This window comes from Hirundo rustica, chromosome Z, assembly GCF_015227805.2.
Source record: "Hirundo rustica isolate bHirRus1 chromosome Z, bHirRus1.pri.v3, whole genome shotgun sequence".
Classification (NCBI taxonomy): domain Eukaryota; kingdom Metazoa; phylum Chordata; class Aves; order Passeriformes; family Hirundinidae; genus Hirundo; species Hirundo rustica.
In genome coordinates, this window is record NC_053488.1 from 15,616,861 (window position 1) to 15,639,065 (window position 22,205).

General features: G+C 38.2%; 1 protein-coding gene across 3 annotated transcripts in view; it reads left to right on the forward strand.

Moving 5' to 3' along the window:
* FGF10 (fibroblast growth factor 10) overlaps nucleotides 1–22,205 on the forward strand; it is a 59,862-nt gene that overhangs the window by 545 nt on the left and 37,112 nt on the right. For 2 of the 3 annotated variants that reach the window (XM_040090944.2, XM_040090943.2), the window contains exons 2-3: nucleotides 98–172; nucleotides 349–898. In XM_040090944.2, the coding sequence (XP_039946878.1) occupies nucleotides 562–898 (337 nt within the window). In that variant the 5' untranslated portion in view covers nucleotides 98–172; nucleotides 349–561. Of the gene's footprint in view, nucleotides 1–97; nucleotides 899–22,205 lie in introns of all 3 variants that reach the window. The other variant, XM_058424224.1, reaches the window with a different exon arrangement.

The following is a 22,205-nucleotide window of genomic DNA, read 5'->3' on the forward strand; positions in this document are numbered from 1 at the left end:
TGAAAAATCCATTCCGGCACCCCTCTCTTCTGGCTATTATTTATCTTAGTCTTTGTTTTTGTTGTTGTCATTGACTTTGCTGTCATCTATTTTTCAGACCTTTCTGCATCTAAGATGGTGAAGAAAGGAGTGAGGAAGAGAACAAAATAACTACTGGAAAGTCTCAAACAAGGTTGGGGAGTGTGTGTGCATGTGGGGGGGTGGGGAAGGGAAAAAGGAAAGAGGATTAACCACAGCAAACCCCCCCACCCCCAAAAAAAAAACCAAACAAAAACAAAAAAACAACAAAAACAAACCCAACCAAAACCAAAAAACAAAACCAACAACCAACAGCTCTTTTTTTCTGAGGGAGGACTCGAAGGATTAAAAGGCAGCAACTTCTGAGGCGATTTGTCCCCTGAGTTATGGATGTTGGTGCACTTACTTCAGGCCAGATCAGAGCTCAGAGGAATCTAACCAGAAGCAGCAACCACCGTCTCTCCACTTGCCTTTTACCAGGTTTTACCCTTCCAGTATGTTTCATTTGATAAGACATTTTCCAGCGCCCAGAGTTTCAGTACAATGTGCAAATGGATACTGACAAATGGTGCCTCAGCCTTTTCCCACCTGCCTTGTTGCTGCTTGCTGCTGCTCTTCTTGGTGTCTTCTGTGCCTGTCACCTGCCATGACCTCGGCCAGGACATGCTGTCCCCGGAGGCCACCAACTCCTCTTCTTCATCATCCTCCTCCTTCCCCTCGTCCTTCTCCTCTCCTTCCAGTGCGGGGAGACACGTGCGGAGCTACAATCACCTCCAAGGAGACGTGCGCAAGAGGAAGCTCTATTCTTACAACAAGTACTTTCTCAAGATCGAGAAGAACGGCAAGGTCAGCGGCACCAAGAAGGAGAACTGCCCGTTCAGTAAGTACGGCTCTGCCGCCGCGCTGCCGGGCGGGGGCCGCTGCGCCCCCGGGCCCGAGCGCCCGAGCCCCCGGCCGGGGAGGGAAGGGAAGGGAGAGGAGGCGCCGCGGAGGGGAGGGGGCGCCGGGCAGGGTTGGGTGGGCTCGGCTCGGCTCCTCAGGGACGCCGCTCCCCGCCAGCCCGTATCCGAGAATCTCTCCGGTTGCATTTGTTTCGCAAATGGCCTCGCTGAGCACCGTTTGTTTCTTCGCATGGCAGAAGAGCAAATTAGAAAGATTTGCAAGGATGTGGCGGGGAGTGTGTGGGGGACATTGTCTCCTGAATCTGAAAATCATTATCCCCTGTCATTAGAGGGCCTTGACGAGAGCGCTGCATTGGAACAATTAATCGATTGCCCGCACGCTCCTCTCTCCGAACCGCCAGCCCCGCGCTCCCTCCTCCCCGCTTCTGGAGCAGGGGTGTTTATTCCTGGGGGCCGAGGTCTTGCCCGGGTGCGCTCTCCGCAGCGGGGGTGCCCGGCGGCGCTGGGAGCCGGTGCGCGGTCGCGCTGCCGCCCGCGGTGCGGCGGAGGCGGTGCCGTGCTGCGCCCCGCCGGTCCCGGGCTGCAGAGCCGCTATACCGCTACTCGCTCCATTGTAAACATCTGGGGCTGCCTTCCCACAGACCTCACACGCGTTTCATTGTCCTTTTCTTTCTTTCGCTCTTTCTTTCTTTCTTTCTTTTTCTTATTAAATATATATATATTCAGAGCAAAAGTCATATAGCAGTCTCCATCCATAGCTGAAGTTTCGAGCTTTTCTCTAGAACTCATTAGATCCTTAGTGATAGCATGCTTCTGGTAATGTATTTTTTGGCTGTTAGTGCGAGAAATGTACCCTTTACTTGGCTTCCCTGCCTGCATAATCTCAAATTGAACTGTACTAAATCACAATTACTGCTTTCTCTTGCAAATATTAAGTGACTATGCCCCACTATAGGAACATGCTGAGAAAATAAGCTCTGTTATGCAACCCGAGGAAACTCTAAGACTTTCTTCACTGGTAAAGAACCATAGTTTGGATCTTGTGTTGTTTTACATAAATCCAGATAAACCCAGGAATAAATCTGCTGTTAAATTAAAACAACTGAAAGTGAATTAAGTAGATCCCTTGTTAGCTAATGCGTAAAATATGGAGTACTTCAGCAGGTTGCCATGATGTATGATAGACACTGCTGTTAATTCAGCTGTATTTCTGGTAAATACCCATAATATAACCTTACAAAGAGCAAGAAAAAAGCTGGAGTATCATGTGTTGCTGCTTCACTTGCTCTACCTTGCAACTTCATGCTTTATCATGCACTCTAAGGTTTGTAAATGCTTTAAATCTCAAAGAAGCTGAATCTTACCACCTCCCTTTCTGTATTTCAAGAAAAGGCAAATTCTTAAAAAACAGAGCTGTGAGGGAGGCTTAACTTTGATGAATTTGTGTGGAATGAGGTCCTAGAATGGTGTTTCTTAGATTACCTTTGGATTTGGAGGAGAACACCACCCCTGAAATAGGATTCTGAAAGCTTTGCATGCATCTCTGGGAACATCAAACTGTTCTCTATAGCACATTGCTGCCAAAAAGGGCTGTAAGGTGCCCACACTGACAGCAGTGTACTCAAGGAAGTAACTACACGTCTGAGCAGTCCCACTTAGCCAGCAGAATTGCTCAATGAGTAGACTTATCTGCATGCCAAGTAGAGGTAGACTACACCGAAATGCGGATATACATCTTCCTACCTTTTCAGGTTACATGTAAGAACAGCCCCCTACAACTATGGGAGGTGATGTGCGTGGTGTGTCCTGGTTTTCCAGTCAGTGCATCAGAAAGAGAATTGGCCTTCTCAGTGATGTCACTGTTACTGTCACATCTGCAGAGTATCTGCTGAAAGAGAGGAGAATGAAATTTGTTTCATATAAAAGCAAAACAGTGCCTTTATTATATATAATTGCATCCTATCACTGAAGATTATGTGCAGTGAAGAAAGGACTGCTGTCATCTTAGAACTTGTAGCTTCCCCACTGTACTTAAATCACAAAGGCAGACCTAGTGTACATCCTTCATTTCAAAACTATTACCACCCAGTTGACAGAAGTCAGAGTTCTATGTTGTTGATTAATAGTCATTATAATATGCAGTGTGAAATTTTGTTTTCTGTAAAAACATAGTCTGAGACCATTTAAAAATATATTTATTATGTCTTTATTCAAGGTTGTTTGTGTAGCAAAATGCTGCAAGTGAATTCACTAAATCTGCGTCTTTCCCAGCATCATGTGTAGCAGTGCTATCATAATACTGCTAAAATCCCCAGCTGGACTGATTCCATGCAAAGATATGGTATCTTTCATATGGTCTGAAAGAAGTAATTACATGTGAATGGATTTCTGCCATGCATAGAGTTAGCCAGAGAGGCCACTGATTGTAGCCTGTTGAACATTGCAGGCTACAATTACTATTGACATTACTATTTAATCTCTAAAACTAGTTTCTCCCTCTGAAACCACGTTTTCCTTAACAAATAAGAGTGACTTGACACACAAGACTGAAATATTCTAATTTGGAGGCTAAGTTTCTCACATGCTAATGTTTAAAATCCATTTATGCTGCAGTAAAGCCTTATCAGTAGGTCTGTAAGATTGTGATGAGCTGCATAATTAGACAACAGCTTTCATGGCTCACTGCCAATTAAGCACTGTCAAGTAAGAGGAACGGTTGGAGAATGTCAGAATAAACATTCAGAAAACAGAATTTAGACTCCAGCCTTTAAACGGCTCAAGCAGCATTCATGGCTTTGCTCTATAAATATTGTGTTGAGTGCACTAAATTAAAGTTTACTCTGGCAGCTGTATTCCAACTTGATTGCTTGGAACTATTCCATCATTCTTTCTCTACCTGTGGGGTACCAGGTGGTTCCTGACTGTTCTGTCACAAGACTGACAGAACTGGCAGCACTTGGCGTGGTTGGAGGTGTCTGTCACTAGATAGATGTAGGACAATTTATTTTATTGTTCCTTACAACTGGAAGTTGGTCTTAAAAATACAACTGTTACCTTCTGCGGCAGCACAGCTGTGAAGTCCCTGGCCCCTGTTCTTGATGGAGCCCTTCACAAGCATAGATAAAGAGAGCTGTAGTGTTTTCTGGAGGTTTACACACTAGATGAGAGACAAACAAATCCAAAAATCCTTCAAAAAGCAATTACAAAAGATTTCACTATAGCTTGAGCTTTGGGATCACCAAGAGAAGCTTAAGACATATATTAAAATTGAGGGAACTCCATGTGTGCAGATTCCGACTTTACTCTCACATGGACAGTTCTCTTGATTAAGATAGTGAAACTCTGGGACTAATGGTTGGCATGCGTGAAAGCTACATGATATGTGATAAGTTGGTTCAAGAACACTTGAATGGATGTCTCAGTGATACGCAATTTTCAACTGACTTCTAAGCTTGCTGTTCACAGTACTATAACAGCACACAAACTTGAAATTTCCAGGACAGACTTTATTACTTGAAGAACAATAACAAAACACACAATAGTTTGTTAGCAGCAGCTGACCTGCTGTCTGTGGAGGAAGTTCTGCCTGAGAAAAGACTGCAGGATCAGGCTCTTACTTAGGTACATATTCAGGGAGTGCAGCCTGCGTCACTAAGCCTGGAGATGAGTGGGAAGAATTGCTGGAGGGATTCCTGCAGGCTTTGGACCAAGCAGTGCTATGCAAAACCTACAGTAGATGGCGGCACAGCCACTGCCTGGTGTGTCACCTCTGCTCGAAGAGAAGGGTCTGCAACCTCAACTCTGTGCAGTAATTTAGTTCAAGCAAAGCCCAAAGGGCTTGCACCAGCAGATATTCTATTAATTTGCCTTCTGACCACGCCAAGTGGACTATTTCAAGAAACAGGCCTTGTGTGGCAGAATGAAAGTGCATGTCAGGGGAGCTAGCAAGAAATAATTAGCCACTTCCCACAAGCTAACCTATTCTGGGTTTTTCTCCTGAGTATCCAATTATCTTTTATACTAAGCTTTAGGAATTCTTGAAGTCCCTGATAGTCTTTGGTTTTGCTTTGGTTAGCGTGGAATAAGCTTAATAACATTGTGAGTGAAAGCAAGAAAGTTTTGAGCCTCATTCTTTAGCCCAAAAGATTGTAAACAACCACTCAACTACTAGAAGTGCTGAACACTACTAATGAGGATTTCAATTGTGTGCATATATACATGACATATAAATAGGTATTTGTATTATAGATTGGCTTCTATGCAGAAAAATAGCATTAAATATGTTCTGATTAAGTATACTTCATTTGGTACTCATTTTTTTCACCATACCTCTAGTGCAGAAAAATAATAAAGTGCCATAGGTACCTTAACATAAGTTATGAAGCTCCAAGCAGATTAGAATCATTGGTAAAATACACCCTTTTTCTATTGAACCTTTTGTAAACTTACAGTTTGGGATTGTTGACGTCTTATCATATGTGTTTGTAAATTAATGTGAGAACTTTTCACTGTTTTTCTAAAGACTGATTTGTGTTTAGCTGGTTTACTCTCCAAATAGTTCTGTTTTATGGCTTTACCAGTTAAAATAGGAAATAATAATGAGTGAAGAGATTTGAAACATAGGCTCCTTACTGTGAAATGTGTATGTTCTTAAGGACACGATTTCTCACTTTCAGTTTTTTGTTGTTGTGGGTTTGTTTTGGGGGATTTTTTTGTTGGTTTGTTTTTGTCTGTAGAACTCAATTATATAATTTATAACCAGCAGTACAAAACCGTAGGCACTTAGGATTTATGAATGTGGAAAGAATTGTACTATTTAATGCCTACATGACACTCTCCTGTTGCCCTTACTGCATTCCTGTCTTGTGGACCCTCCATGCTGATACTGTAGCCTTGCCATAAATCTTTTCAAAATACACAGTTGTAAGAAGTCTTTTTGTCTTCATAAATCTAACTTATAGGCACTTGGGAAAAAAAAAGTCCCAAGAGTTAGGAGCAAATGGAAGTTTGTTCCTAAAATCCCGGAAGAAAGAAAGCAAGGGACATACAGGTTTATATATGACATGTTTCTGTTTTAATGGGAGGGTTCACAGGTAGTAGCTCATTCAAAACTTCCCTTGGAGATGGCATTAGCTGAGTGAGCAGTATAGAATGTGCTTACACTTCTGAAACATCTTGGATGCATTCACTCATAGGATAAAATCCTCTGTTTTGAAATAAGGCATTTTAAGATGACTTTCAGATGCCTTTGAACTGTGTGTGTAAATAGGGGCCTTTTCACTTCAAATGAAAGTCAGATCAGATCCTGCAGTAGGGGAGTTCTCATTTATTGCAGAGATCTTTTCATGTAAAAAAAAAAAGAAAAAAAAAAAAAAAAAACCAAAAAAAACAAACAAAAAACCCCACACCCACAACCTTTCTATGGGTAAATCTTGTTAACCTGTGTCTTAAGTTAAAAATTGCAGGTACCTGTATGAACATGAGCAACAACCCATGTGATGTAGATTGCTGACTTTTCCTCTGAGAAAGTAGTATGATTGTACAAGAAAGATTCTAAAGAGGAAAAAGTGTGAATGTAAATAATGTATTTCTATTTTTAGGCTTAGCATTTGGGTTGATAGCGTCAAGTAGAGAAATTACTTGGTCAGCTTGGGATTTCTTATATACTCCCTTCTTGACAATGATATGCAATGAAAAAACATTGTTTTTTTACTTTGTGGAGAGCTTTTTGAATCAAGCTCTTACAGTCTCCTTTCCCCCAAAGCAGCACCAGGTTGAAGTTTCAGCTCGCTCATTTCAACACTTGCTACTGCTTCTTGCAGTTGTATACATTACTGAACTACTTTATCCTAAAATTCTGGGGTATATCATCTAATGACCTCTTTGTCACTTGGAACAGCACAAATATTTTGTTTATCAGCATTGCCAACTAGTGTCAGCTTGATGAGGCTGCATGGAAAAGTAAGCCTTGTTCGCTTTGGGCTGTGAGTACCAAACTAAGATAAAAAATGGAGGACAGATTTAGTTAATCTTAGCACATTTGTTTCTCAGTTCTTTGTGTAGCTATCAAGTTTTCTTTCTTTTGCTTTGACAATGTATTTTTATGTGATATTTGGCTATCTTGCATCCTTTCATTGCTGAGATGCTTTAACACGGAAAATAGTCTAGGGTGCTTGCAACATTAGCTGTTAACTGGAGGGATCCTTCCCTAGCTCCCCTAATTGCTTGGTTCTTGTGCCTATTTGTTGTAAAACATCTCTGTTGGTTACAACATAGTAAAAAGGAGAGAGGAAACAGTGTTTCATGAAGTTTTGAAAAGTCAGCCTGGGAAAGCTCTCTGTGTTTATGAAGAGGATTAAAATCTTCTAGGGTAGGAGTCAGGAGGAAGTGTCTAAATCCTTAATCACTGAATTGATATTAAAACTAAATTCATTAATTGTGCAGTTTATTAAAATTGATTTTGGTGCTTCATGAGTACAGTGCAACAAATGGAAGTTTCAGGGGAAAGAAATGGTTACGACTAACCCAAGTCTCATACTAAATAGTGGCTTTAGAGGCACTGTTTTTAAATTAGGTCACTTGTGTTCTTTCTTTGAACATTCAGTTCTAATTGCAACAGTAAATCAAAGAATATGCTCAAAGTAGATTCCCATGTAAGGTGGACAACTGGACAGTGCCTTTTTACTGCTACTAACACGTGCATCCAATTATTGGGTTGATATATTCACAATGTCAGCTGTAAAGCATTCCCCTATTTTATAGTTAGCCTAAAGAATTATTAGCCTGTCCCCTTTCACATTTACCTCTAAATAATCTGTCAGTAATGTATATCTTCTCCAGTTAAAGAGGAATTTTCACACACATTGAAGCAGACTTTCAGGAAAAAATGAAATGTTGAGGCTACACTGAATAGTTTTACTCCTTTTCTCTTTCCCCTCTTCCATAATTTTTGGTGGTGTCAAAGAGAGGAAAAGGTTACAGAGAGTAGGAACATAATAATTGTGAATGTTTTATAAAAATAAAGATCAGATCTTTCATAAACCTTGATTTAAGAAAGCAATATGATGCCTGCTCCTTTCATGGTGGGAAACATATGTGAAGGACAATTAGTTGGGTTTTGCCCTTCCTGACTTTTCTTCCTATGTGGGGAGCAGAAGTGAAAATGAGGGTGTTGCAGGGGGGGGCAGAATTGTGAGGAGTATCTGCTCTTCTTTCTTCTGCCCCTGATATTAGAGGTTCAAACATCGCATAGAAATAAATGAAATGGAAGTTTTCTTTTAGGTTCCTGACACAGAGTTGTGCAGCTGTAGTCAGCATGTGTGGGAGTAGGGGAGGGAATGCTGAAGCATTTTGGAATCATTCAGGATGTTATTTAATTGGAATTAAGGCACAGTGCTAAGTGGAGACTGGGTATAAATCAAAGATATTGTGCCCGCATTAGAGGAAGTGGGTGGGATGTGTGACAAGTACCAGATCAGTACTAGAAAGGATGACAAGAAAGAAATAGGGGCAGCATGTGTCATGAGTGGGAGAGAAATGGGGAGAGGGGGAGCATAGCTTACCCCTTTTGGCAGCTGTGAACTGCCAGTGATGTTGAGTTGTCCTGTCTGATCACACTATAACATCTGTTTGCTCACAGACTGAAACTATGAAGACATTTTGAATTTGTATAAAAGTATGTCCTTGGTGTTGGGGTACAAATTTTCCACTCCAAATTTAATTGTGTCTTCTCAGACCCTATTCTGTAGATATTAGACACTATTTGGTACCTGCTCTAGGGTTTTCTTCTTCATTTTATCTCCTCCAAGGGTATTAATAACCTGCTTTATTCCTGATATCAAATTCAGTATAGGCTACTTGCAAGAAGAAAGATTCAGTATAGACTACTTGCAAGAAGAAAGGCAGGTGAATTGGCCCTTGAAAGTAATAAACCATTTGAAAGAGCTACAAGCTCTCTATTAATGGGGGAAAAAAATAAAATAAAAACACCACAACCTGGGGTTTTATTTGGTCATTTGTTCTTAAAATTTTCAGTATACTGATACTATGCACTATATTTGTTAAGAGAAACATATACCTGAAAGACATCAAGGTACTCTAGAATTCCAAGTGGTTTGACTTTTGGAGCATGGAGTAGCGTGGAATAGAGCATTTTGGTTGCTGGCATGTTTTGAGTTATCAAATATGTCATATTTTGCAATCTTATAATTATAATTTGAAATAGATACATAGTTGCAAGTTTGTTGCTACAGTGAGTAAGGGAAAATATGTGCTCTAGAATGGAAGAGGAGATGACTGCATTTAACAATTCATGTTTTATAAGACTACAATTTTATTGTCTTCTTTTCACAATTTTATTACATTTTAGGAGATGCTAAAGCTTCCAATGTTCTCTGAAGCAGTCTTTTAACCTCAACAGGACAAAATTTTTTCTCATTTATTTCCAGACACTTATTTTTTCTCTATGGTTTTTCCTGAATATAAACACCTAAAGCATAAACCATGTCATAAAGCCATAGAACTGTATATCCCAAGTAAGAAGGGTCTCACAATGACTATTGTGTCCAACTTCTGATCTTACACAGGGAAATCTGGAAGTTGATCTGGAATTACCTCTCTTATCCTCATGAATTATCTTAGTACCTGTGGCATGTTTCCCTTGGAGACAAGCTAATGAAAACCTTCCCCTGAACTGTAACCTGGGCTCATGACTCGGCCCCTCTGCCCTGTCTCAGTGGAAGAACAGTGGTGTATGTGGTTCACATTCTGATGACAGGACACCTTTCCCTTGTCAAAACACTAGTGCTAATAACTGCAACACAGAAATTCTGTGCTCACTGAGGATCTGTAAGTGCAGAACTAATGGTAACACGAAAAGATGAAGAAGAGTCTAGTGCTAACCTCATCATTCAAGGTGGGGTTACTTTCTGTTAGTCTGCTTCTGTGTCTAGGCCTGGTTACTCTGTCTCTTCAGATGATGAAAATATAACCTCCCATACAAGATACATGCATGGTTTTGGTGCTACCATTAAGAGTAGCTGGGCCAACAGTTCACACTCTGGCTGAAGAGCTGAGTTAAGGCACCACCATGTGTAAACCTGAGCAAAAAATTATTACAAACTAAGTTTCACCAGGCATTCCGACATGCAAACAATTGCAAGCTCTTTAAATTTTCCCTTCATGTAGTTCTGACAGAAATAGCTTGGAAAGTGGGTAGAATGTAGGAAATGGAAGGAAATTGTGATTGTTTCAGCTTCTTAGAGGTGAAGATGCTGGTGAAAGCACATGTGCAAGTCCAATTCTTATGAACAGTGACATTTAATGTCATGTTTGATAGCTTTTATTCATAAAGCAGCATGACTTCTTCTTCTAGATACCCATGAGTACACATAAGCTTCTTAGTCCAGTGAGTACAATTAGACCACTTAAGCAGCTAATAGAAAATTCCGTGAGGTACAAGTTATGCCTTTTCTGAGGCTTAAAGATAGATTCAACATAAACAAACAGTTTTGCTGCTTTTCTTGGATTTTGCTTTGTTGGCAACCCTACTCCTAGGCCAAGAATGATGGGGGGAGATGCTGAGATCATGAAGACTGGTAATTCCATCCACACCAGGAATGATGATGTTTCCTATTCCCACCACACAGTAGGAAATACTGCAGGACAAGGAAAAGGGGACAAAGCTAAAAAGAAATTTGTGCTCCAGGTGCTATGAACAGACCATTTAATTCACAGCTTTCTGTGCCTGGGTAACCTGAGGAGTGGCAGTTGAAACCCAGCCTGTACATGCCATTTCATATAAACTATGTAACAACTCTACATTAGTTATTCCTTGGTACTTCCTTTTCTCATATGACATAAACCAGTCAAGAACAGTGGCTGCTGATTTCTTAAATAGTGGTGATTATTGTATATTAAGGAACTACAAGACTGAATGCACCGATATACTAAAAACGTATTAAGAAGATTTTCTATGGAAGACAGAAAGATTGCTGGCAGTAAATGCAACATATAAAATGCCTTGCTATAGGGCTTTGGATGAGAAAATACTTTTCATCTGAATGAAATACCTCACAGAGCAGTTATTCAGTTGAGTTTGTCCGGGAAAGAAAATATCCAACACCAGCTTTCTTTATAGAAGACATTGCGGGGTATTTGAGCTTTAGAAAGACTCTTAATGAGTATGGTAGATTTTTGTCTCAAAACTAGACTGAAACAGATACAAACTGGAGTAGGTTTGCAGGAATTATTGTCCTTCACCATGTGCTGTGAGAATGCTGAGGGGGATAAAGGAAGCTGAGGGAATCCTCAGAGTTACTCATGGTCCTCATGGTGATTGTCAAGTAGCACAAAGTAGGAATCTGCTTTAAGGGAGAGTGTAGAAGACTGGACAATTTGGCACAAGGATAATCTGCAGGAATTAAACTTTGAGTATAAGGACTTTGATAAAGTATTAGGAAATAATAGGTCTTATATGTTGGTTATCCATTCTGCCTCAAAATTTCTGAGAGTATTTGAGTCTAATTTCTCCTTATCTCTTTGCTGCTTATAAAATGAAGTTAGCAATACTTCCTACATAAACAAGGGTGTTATGAAAGGTAATTATTTCTGAAACACAACATGATGAGTGCCAGGAAAAAAAAAAAAAAAACAACAAAACAAAACAATCATCCTCTTCACTGAAAGGTTTGGATATAAGGAATAGTTAGGGCAGTTTTGTCTTCCTATAGAGCTGGGAAAAATAGGCTACTTAATTCTGTCAGACTAAGGTATTTTTGTCTTTGAACAGGAAAAACTCTTTAAGTTTCAAAATATATATATTACATTATTACCACTCTTGCAAGCATTTTGCCAAAATTACCCAACAGATTTTTTTTGTGTAGCATAAAACAAAAAATTAATGTCAAAATAACTCTTAACCAAATAGCATGAGTGAAGGCACATATTTAACATGTACTGTAAAACTGGATCAAGTTCTGCTATAATGAACATTATAATCACAAGCAATGTTAAAATTTCTTTTGCTTTGAAGGTATGAACCTTAACGTGTTTCAGCTCAAGAATCTGTATAATTTCCATGACTAAACAGTTAAAATATCATTGTTATTTTACTGTCTTTACTGCCAGACCTATCAGTAAAAGAAATTTGAGCATGAGATCTCCTAATATTTATTGTATTAAAGTAATATGTAGTTTTGGAAATGCCTTTATTTCCCTGAAATGTTTTCAAGCTATTGGAGTTAACCTACTGAAATTATTTGTTTGGGGTTTATTTATTTTCTACCATTTTTAAAATTATTGATACTTCCCCTTTAGTGTCACAGACATTATTCTTTCAGTCTAATTTATTACAATTACTTCTACATGTCACAACTTTGCTTTGAAATGACAGCCATCCAAGTTAAAGTCTTTTCAGCTTTAGTGAAAACACTTATAATGAGGCTGACACTTGGCTCATGTGGAATTAATCTGGTCTCTTGGTCATTTCTTCAGTTTCTCCTGCTGCAGTCAGCTCTCAAAAAGACATATCTGCAGCTGGGGAGTACATAAGATTAACTTCCGCCTCTTTGTGGCTTCTTGCCTCAGACCACACACCAAATAATTCCTCAAAGCATTATCCAGATTTGCTCAAAATTCACCATGCTTGCTTTATTCCTTTAGTTCTGCCACACATGCATTTGCGGACTCTGCTTACAGCTGAATCTTCTTATGAAACAGGAAATATTTTGCAATGATGAGTATTTAGAGACAAACACTCTTGTAAAATAGCTATATTAATTTTTCTGTATCTCTCTTCTTTTTCCTGGTTTTGTTAATTTTATACATGTACACAGTAGGCCATAAAGGTCACCAAGACATAACCTTTTCTTTTCCAACTATTCTAAGTGCATAATAAAAACTGATACAGCTTTTCTATACTAACTGAATTACAGTAACTCCTTCACACAAAATTAATTTTTCAAATAAAAATAAAAACCCAGTGCTTATATTAATGAAGAGCTTTAGTTCTGTCTGAACTATTAAGTTCAATAATGCTATTAAAAAATTGCCACTGGAGGAAGTGGAGTCAGGTCTCTTATCCAGGGACCTCTAAACATTAATCACAGTTCAAAATCTTTTAAACAGGAATCACAGATGTGAGGTACACATACATGTGCTTACTCTGCAATGCAGACTCAAAAAGTATCTAATGATTAGCAAAAAAACCAAGTAGATAAAAACATTAATTCTTTCTATTACCTTGTACTTTATGCAAGAAGTTATAGATGAGATTTCATTAAAGCCATAATGGAGAATTTAACATAATTTTGGTGTTTGAGTCAACTGCAGACTGGCATTTTCTGATACTCTTAATGCTGGGTTTTCAACTAAACTTTTTTTCATGGAGGTTTCGGAATGTTTCTTCTTTCCAAAGAGCCAATATGTGTATATATAAGCTCTTCATTTATAGATGTATTTTGTGCTAAGTTATCAAAATTCTATGTGCAAAACTCCCTTTTCACATGTACTGACAATGAAAGGGTAGATTGCAGGACAGTGCAGCTAATGTAGGAGTTAAAATTAAGTTTCCAAAGAATGTGTAGAGGCCTAACTGAAAAGCACACTTACATTTTCCCCCAGCACAAGAAAAATATTTAGTTCTTTGAATGAGTCCAGAGGACAACCTCTAAGCTGATCCCAGGCCCAAAACATCTCCTGAGAATAAGTGGAAATATGTGCAATTGTTGCAATATTTGAACACATGAATACTTTCAGAAGGACTGTAACATATTTTTTACCTAGAAAAAGATGACAAATGTTGAGACTTCTAGACACCCAAAAGCAATTTCAGAGTTTAGTTAACTTATCTGTTCTCCAGCTCTCTTGTTCCACTGGTAATGAGTTCTAGTAAGCACGACCTTGTAGCAGGATTTGTTGCTGTTGTGGGTGGTTTTTTTGTTTGTTTTTCATGGGGTTTTGTTTTGTTTTGTTTGGGGGTTTGTTTGTTTGTTTGTGTTTTGGGGAGCTTTTTTTTGTTTGGGTTTTTTGGTTTGGTTTTTTTGTTGTTGTTGTTGTTTTGTTTTTGTTTGTTTGGGGGGTTTTTTTGTTTTGTTTTTGTTTTGTTTTGTTGGGGTTTTTTTTCCTTTTTGCATTCCTTATCCAAATGGTAGATTTGTTTTCTGATTCTGAAGGAAAGCTAATACTCACTAGTCATTTGTCACAAGCCACTAAAAGTGTCAAAGTCTTACAGCAGGTCCTTGGTGGCTTGTTAATCTCTCCTCTCTACCCCCCTTCTTTTTTTTAAAGGAAACAGACTAATTCACTTAAGCATAATGAGAGCCATGCTTGCTGTAGCCTAATATGTCCTACCAGCCCAAGGAAAATCTGTCTTGTTTCTTCACCTCCTTTTCTTGGCTCCAACAATTAAACACAAAGCTGAAAAACACAGGCTTTTATTGCACAGCTATTTCATATGTCAAATGAAAAATGGAGGCTGCTGTTTTCATAACAGAAAAATAAACAAATGTTCTTTTCCTCTGTGCCCCCCTCCCTTCTAAATTATCATCAGCAACATGCAAAAGACAAACCTCTATGTTAAATAGGGAGACCAGATGTATGTTTAACCTCTCACCCCCATTTTTCTAACTGGCTTCCATTAGGAACAAAAAGTTAATATATTCTAAACAAAAATAACTGATATGGTAAGGTGAACTTTTCAACTGGGTAAAAGTTCTTTAGAAAGAGACAGTATTACTGAGTCCAGTGTTAGGCTAACAGACGGTTTTACTGTAGTAATACTCAGAACAATAACTCCTGGGTGACTTTTGATAAGTAGTAGCTGAAAGTTTGTTGAGTTGCAGCATAACCAATTGTAACAAGTATTTAAATTCTCTTGTGTTAGAGAAAACCTAGTAATGCGTAGTAGATCCCAGATTCACTATCCATTGTTAGAATTTTTCATCTCCACAGTCATCCCCTAATCCAAACTTGAAATACGGCTGTGTTATTTTCGTCTTCTTTGGAGACAGGCACAGAGGCAGAGTTTAAAGACCAGGACCTTCCCTATCCTGATCTAGAGTAAAGATCCCTTATCTTTACTCAGACTTATTCCACTGTAAAGCCATAGACTGATGATTCTACTCTGTTCATTATTTTGTGTTCACAATACAATGATGATGTTCTCATTCTTAATAGATAGGCAAATTGAAGGATAAAGGGTCTTGTTCTATATCGTTTAATTTTTATAGCAGAATATTTCTCCAACCTAGATGTATATGTATGACAGACTTGATGACAAATTTAACAATAATTAAAGTTATAGAAAAGAGAAGAGAAGTCTACAAAAGTGATTAAATAGAGGCAATAGACAATTCTATCTAAATACAGTTGTATTGTGTCTTGGTAAAAATGCCCATCAGACAGTAAAGAAAGTTGGCAATGTTTGATAATGAGGTATTCTTAATGAGCAAAGTTGGGGGCTGCATGTAACCCATAAGGTTTTTTTATCAGGGAAGATAAATGTTTAAAGCACTAATGTATCCACTACAGATATCATCTACAGAGAGACTTTCTTTCTGAAATTACACAGTTGGAAAACCAGCAGATTTCGTATACAGAACCTAAATTAATATTTTTAATTGCTTCTTTTTCGTACTGTTAAGCTTGTATGGATAAGTTAATGTTTAGGAGAGATTTAATAGAAGAGAAGATACTCACCCAGGAATCAAGGAGAATTGCTTACTGAACAACAGGAGAAACAAGCCCGAAAAGAAACTACTGCAATCAGGGAATCATTACCAGAAGTGAGTAGAGGAAATGTCCTCTAGGAACTTGCTCTGGTTCCTCTGCTGGTTGTTACTAAATCTCACCAGCTCATGTTAGCATTTCAAATCTTCCCACAAGCAAAATCACAGAACTTATCTCTACTGGCATAAATACAAGATTTTGAATTATTTTACCTAAGTCAAGAATGCATTTGAGTGTTTGGAGAACAGCTAAGCTCCATCTGGGGAAATAGCATAGAGTCGCTGGTATAGATTTTTTTTTTTCCTTTAGGTATGATTCATAAAGGAGATGCATGATGTTTTAAAAGGGGGGAGGGGGGGAAGTAAAGGGAGTGTTAAAAATTAGGTGCCATTTGAAATAAAATTATCAAAATCATTTACACTCTGAACAGAGAGAATGGTATTTTGACTCAGTCTAGAATCTCAGGATTTCACTTATAAATTTCTAGTATTTCTCTGAAGTTGGCAATGTAAAGTAGTCAATTTATTCCCACTGTGATTTCAATTTCGATTGAGTGTAATTTCAAGACCTTATAATACCACCTTAGAACCTAGTCCAGGAGTAAATACCAGTTGATTTCATAAGTTGTGCCAGTCCTGTATAAAGTACAGATGACAGCTTTAGAGAAGGCTGAAATAGACAAAGGAAAAGGTCAGCTGTGGGATAAAAAGGAAAAGGAAATTAAAAAATAATTCTTTGTGCTGCAAGGGGCAGGAGGTAGGAACACTCTGAATTCCTACAATAAACTCCTCATTTTTTTTTCCTTCCAACTACTGTACAAACTCTGTCTTCCCATTATCTGCATCAGTTTCAAAGGTAAAACCATATTGGAACCATTCTTACTGGAGAGTTCCAGCAAGCAGTTTCTGTGGAACAGCAGCCTATACACAGCAGTAATGATATCTACCACATCTCCAGAACATGTCATCCACAAGATGGGCAGCCCCAGATGGCGTCTACCACTGACAAACCACTTTCTGTGGCAGTCTAGGAGCTGTGGGTAGGTGGGAAGTGGTTTGTGGCTCTTGGTCTAGAATATGGAAGTTCTGTAGAGCTATGCAATAGGTAACTAGTGAACTTACCGTGTGAAAAACCAATAAACGTGACTTCAGCCTTTGGTGGATCACTTCAAAGTAGTCAGGCAGGCCTTGTGGCCCAGGATCAGGAAGGAAACAACATTGATCTGTGATTTATTATGACTGGGGAGCTCTGTTGCAGGAACAGCCTTGACATAGGCACTTGTTATACTCAATAAGTGTGTTTCTGTTAATTAAAGATGTGTCAAATCACAGAACAGGAGGACCAAAAAAAACCTCCTGGAAACCCTAATAACAACTCCTGTTACCACCAGGTAACAGGAGTTGTTGTTCAGAATTAACAAATTCAGTCAACACCGGATAGGTTTGCTCACCATACTCCTCGGCTATAACCACAATAGAAGTGCTACAAATAATTCTAACTTTCAACCAAAATACTGTCAACAGGACAAGAGGAAATGGCCTCAAGCCGCACTGGGGAAGGGTGGTTCAGGCAGGACATCAGGAGGAATTTCTTCTCTGAAATGTTGATTAAACATTGAAATGGGCCGCCCGAGGAGGTGGTGGATTCACCATCCCTGAAGCACGCAAGAAATTACTGGACACAGCTCTTTGTACTACAGCTTGGTTGACAAGATGTTCAGCCAAATGTTGACCTTGGAGGTCTTTCCCAACCTTAATGATTCTATGATAATGTGATAATCAAAGCTGCTCTTTCAGTTATTTCGCCCAAGTAGTAGAAGATTTTATTCTGTACCATTTACTACGCAGTGTACATGTAGGAGGCAGTTGTATTCTCTCCTTTTTCTTTTCCTCTGCTAAATTTAATATGCTTGGTTCAATGCTAAACAGAGAACAGTGTGCAAAGACACAGCCCGCTATCTTGACCGTTAGATTAAGTCAGTGGTCAGAGCGTGGTGTTAATAACACTCAGGTCATGGGTTCAATCCTTGTATGGGCCACTTATTTAAGTTAGACTTGATGATTCTTGTGGATCCCTTCCAACTCACAATATTCTATTATTCTGTGATCATACTGTTAGTTCTGAATGCAAAGCAAACTAGCTACATTCACATAGGTTAAGGAGCTATGCGTCTTTTTGGAGATTTTAATTATAACTATGTCACACCCTGAAAACAGATTTCTTGTTTTCTAGTCCCAGGTTTAATACCTTTTCTGGGGCAGTTTAATTTGGAGTATTTCTTGGTGATCTTCTGGTTGGATCTGTCTGGACATGTTCTTTTCTTGTGAGGTAATGCTTTCATTTCCTGTCTTTCAAAAACTGCTTCTATGTGCCTAGCCTTAAACCAGAACTGTGCACCATGTCCAAGACCTAAAAAAAGAATACCAAGACTGCCGAAACTAGCAAGCCTTGAAACAGACCTCATTTCTGCCACCTGGCAACAGATACTTTGTCCCCTATTAGTAAATTGGTATGATCTAGGCCTGGTTTAGAGTGTATTTGACGGGGCAAAGTGTTGAAAGGGTTGAAGAACTCTGTCAAGCATGATGGTCAGAATGCAGTGGTGCAGACAAATGAGTGATGTAGACAAAAGTGAATCTAAGAAGTTGTGTCATGTCAAAAATGTAAATCACATTGATTTGCATATAAGACCACTTGAAATTTGAAAAGATAATGTTAGTTCTGGGGAAAGAACTTATTTTCCCTACTTTCTTAAATATGTCGAAATGCCAAAGCATTTTCCAAATAAAGTGAAAAATAAATATTGAGAAAGATTTTCTTACAAAATCAAAGTCCAAAATAATGTCAGTTTAGATGAAGCATGACATTTTCTGGGAATTAGTTAGAAACAGATCATGAAAACTGTCCAATTTAATTTTCTTTTTCACTATCATAAGTTTGACAAGATGTTTCTCTGTTTCTTTTAGAAATACAAAAATTAATTTTATCATAATATTTAGAAAGTTGAATGGCAAATTAATTTGAAGCCCATTATTTCTTTGGGGAAATGAAATTAATATAGTGATATTTTCAAAATAAATAATATTTGGTTATAAAAGTTCCATGTATAGCTTGCTAATTCAAAAAAGGAAAAGGATTGAAAGAAAAAATAAATGCTCAGAAGACAGTTGTAGTATTCTTTGCCAAAATAATCAAGTTCTTCGCTGACATGATGCTAAAGACAGAGAATGACTATGTTGTGTTTTGCACAGGCCTGTGTCCAAGTTCTTGGTTCAGGCAAAAAGTTTCACAGTTTACAAAATGTCTGTCAGTACTTGAGGTTCAAGTTCATATTTTGATGCCTGTATTACTGAAGAAGAAGGCATTTCCAGCCAGTGCTTAGGTAGCTTCTGTCACTAGGGCTTATTGAATTAGAAATACTAGAGAATTGCAGCTCACACCCATTATGGCTCAACACTGTACATAGAACTGTTGATTTTCTTGCAGAAATCTCCCCATGGGTCATTCTCTCTCTGTTCCACATGTAGAAGGGAACAAGCAGGGCTCCACCTTTACTTCCTTGGCTTCATTCCTCCTACTAAGTGAATAGAATAGTATCAACATTAGGAAATACGCTTACTTTCTCCTCCCCAAGCAAAGCATTGCTTTCCTTTACATTTATTCAGGAGAAGCAAGACAACTGCCTTTTGTTCTAGATATAGTGCAAGCTGAGCAACCAGGATGATTTTTCTTTTTTTTTTTTTAATTGTAAAAACACATTTGTATTTATGACAGTACAAATAAGAACATAATACAGGTCTCTTGCTTGTGTTTTGATGAGGAGAAAGAAGAAAACATTGACTATTGTGTTTTTATCCATATTGTGATAAAAAATAGTATTTCCTGAAGTCTTCAGGCATAATTTCACCTGTTACTGTCATTCTAAGATGGATATATCAGCCAAAGCTATTCCTATCTGTCCCCCGATGCATTGGGATGTCACAGAAGAAGTGTGGACTGTTGCAATTGATACATGGAGATAATGCGCACCACATGACTTTTTTTTCCTTTTTTTCTTTTACTGTCCGTATGTCTGGCTTTAATCAGTCACTTCTCTGTGAAATGTTTCAATTGGGCCTGAACAAACTCTTTGCTCTTCTCTGATATGGACCTGTGGATTATAGGTGAAACTACATTAAGAGGCTGCAGAGGTTAATTACGCCTGAAAGTTTCCAGTACTCTCCACATCAGTTGACAGTCTCAGCACCCTATGTAAACAATATGGGAGAAGCTATCATTAGTAAAGCATGAGTGCTGCACTTGCCCAGTCCCTGCACTTGCATTTTGAAGCTTTCATGCATGCTTCTGCATTTTGCATGACCCATTTATGTATAGAAATAAATTGTTAGGTCAGTTGCATAGCCTCTGCATGGTATTTCCTTCATATATATAAGCAAAAAGATTTCTGCCTGTCCTACAAACATTCAACAGCCAAACAGTCCTTTTCAAACCTTCACTTTTATTTTGAAGTACTCAATCTTTTTAATAAAAATTCATAGTAAAATTGGTAGAACACCTTGTATATGTACTTGTCAGAAATTTTTGAGGTTCTGTAGGCACGTTTTTCAAGTTCAAGAAGGTGGTTTTTTTTTTTTCTCTGTTTACCTGAATGCTGTTTTTTTGGAGAAATATTAAAACTGTTTAAACAGAAGTGTTATCAAGAGTGCGGTGTAAACATCCTGATAAATCATTCCTCTCTTTTTAATTAATTCCTGTAGATGTTAAGTTAAAAAAAACAGAAAGCATAAGGTTTTCAAACAAATGCAGTCCTCAGGACAATCGTGTCTCATTTAAGATTATATCAGACCAAACTCCACTTTAAATCTGTTATCTCCTATACAAAACAAAGAAATGAAAGGGCAAGTAGCCGCTTCCCTTTATCTCTTGTTATAATGTTTTCTTACATTCCAACACCATTTTCTTTACTGTTTTTGAAGAGAGGAGGCAGTTTTATGTTTTGGAGTGTGCAGGAACAAGTTGAGGAAAGGCTGGAAGGTCAGCCAGTGAGCTCAAAGTGTGGCAATTCACTTCTGTCTCACCTCATTCCTGCTTCTTCAGAGCAGCAGCACAATAATCTTTTAAATCTGTTTGATATGGCTCGTATGCTTGAAGCAACTTGGACACTGCTTACATAGGAGCTGTCTTGAATTTGCCTATATGAGATCACAGAAAAAATCCTGGGACACTCAAGGAATTCTTCAGGTTGCTATATTTAATTACCAGAATTTCTAAGGCATTCTTTTGTACCAAAAATAATTGGATCATCATTTTTTAAAGTGGATTAGATACAAAAATATAATGTAAAACAGCCATTATGGTGAGGTATGATGTGGGACATTTTTAGCTGTCAAAATGTGCTTAGAAATGTATAACAAATGCCAACATGATTCTGTGAATTGTGAAAAGAAAAAGACGTGAGTTCTGCTGTTTGCTGTTGCCAGTAAATATCTACTTTTGTTTGGATACTATTACTACAAAAGCCAAGATAAGATTGTGATTTGCCAATTGTTGCATTGTGCTGTCCAACTATGGTTTTGAATTAAAATATACATATGCCAAAAAATATGTTTATATAATATAGTATGTTGTGTAATAAAAGAGTGTTAGGTCCAGCTAATGAAATTGTTAAATTTTGGCAGAGTATTGTTAAATTAAGTTTGTATTTAATGTCTTTTAGAACACTGGGTGGAAAGACAGTTGAATTCTATTTCATATTAATTGAAACAGACTAAGTTGTTGATATAATAATGCCTGTAAATAGCAATTAACTGCATTGTGACAGTAGTTGTTTCTAAGAGGACAACTCAGAAAGTGTTTGCTTTGAAATAAAACAGTCTAAAGTGGAGTTTTCATTCCCCCTAAGCAAGAGCGTGTGTAGCCATCGTCCCCTTTGGAAGTGTTACATGTTGATAGTCCCAGGGGAACCACATACCGAGGAAAATGTCTTATAACTCATAGTGCAAGCCAAAATAGGAGAATTAAATTTTCAGTGCTAGAAGCCGGCCCATGGGATGCTTCACACCTTATTATTTTATGTCAGAGGTCTTGATTCTCAAAGTGAGTGAGGCCTTTTCCATTTTTTTGAGTACGTGTACAATTTTAAGGATGTCATTCTTTATATCAAAACCCTAATGCAGTCACTTGGATAGTTTTCTTGAGTTTAAATATCACTTGGATGGAGGAGTTTGCTGGATCAGCTTTGGTTCCTTTGTGAGCTGCCCAAGCACTTTCAGTTGAACAAAATCTGCACACCACAACTTTCTGAGCTGTTTGTTGTTTATTTTTCCATTATCACGATGACCAGTTATATGTTTCATAAGTAGGTTTAAGAGTGTGGCAAACAGGCTCTGGTCATCCCTTGTTTGGTTTGACACACTTCATGGACACTAACACTTAATTAGTCACTGTCTAAGCCAAAGAATTTTAGTCGCTTGTTGGTTTTATTTGTTTATTCCATTCCACCCCATCAGCAAGTAGAGAAGTGTAAAACATATCTGGAAACAAAATTATGTGAAATGT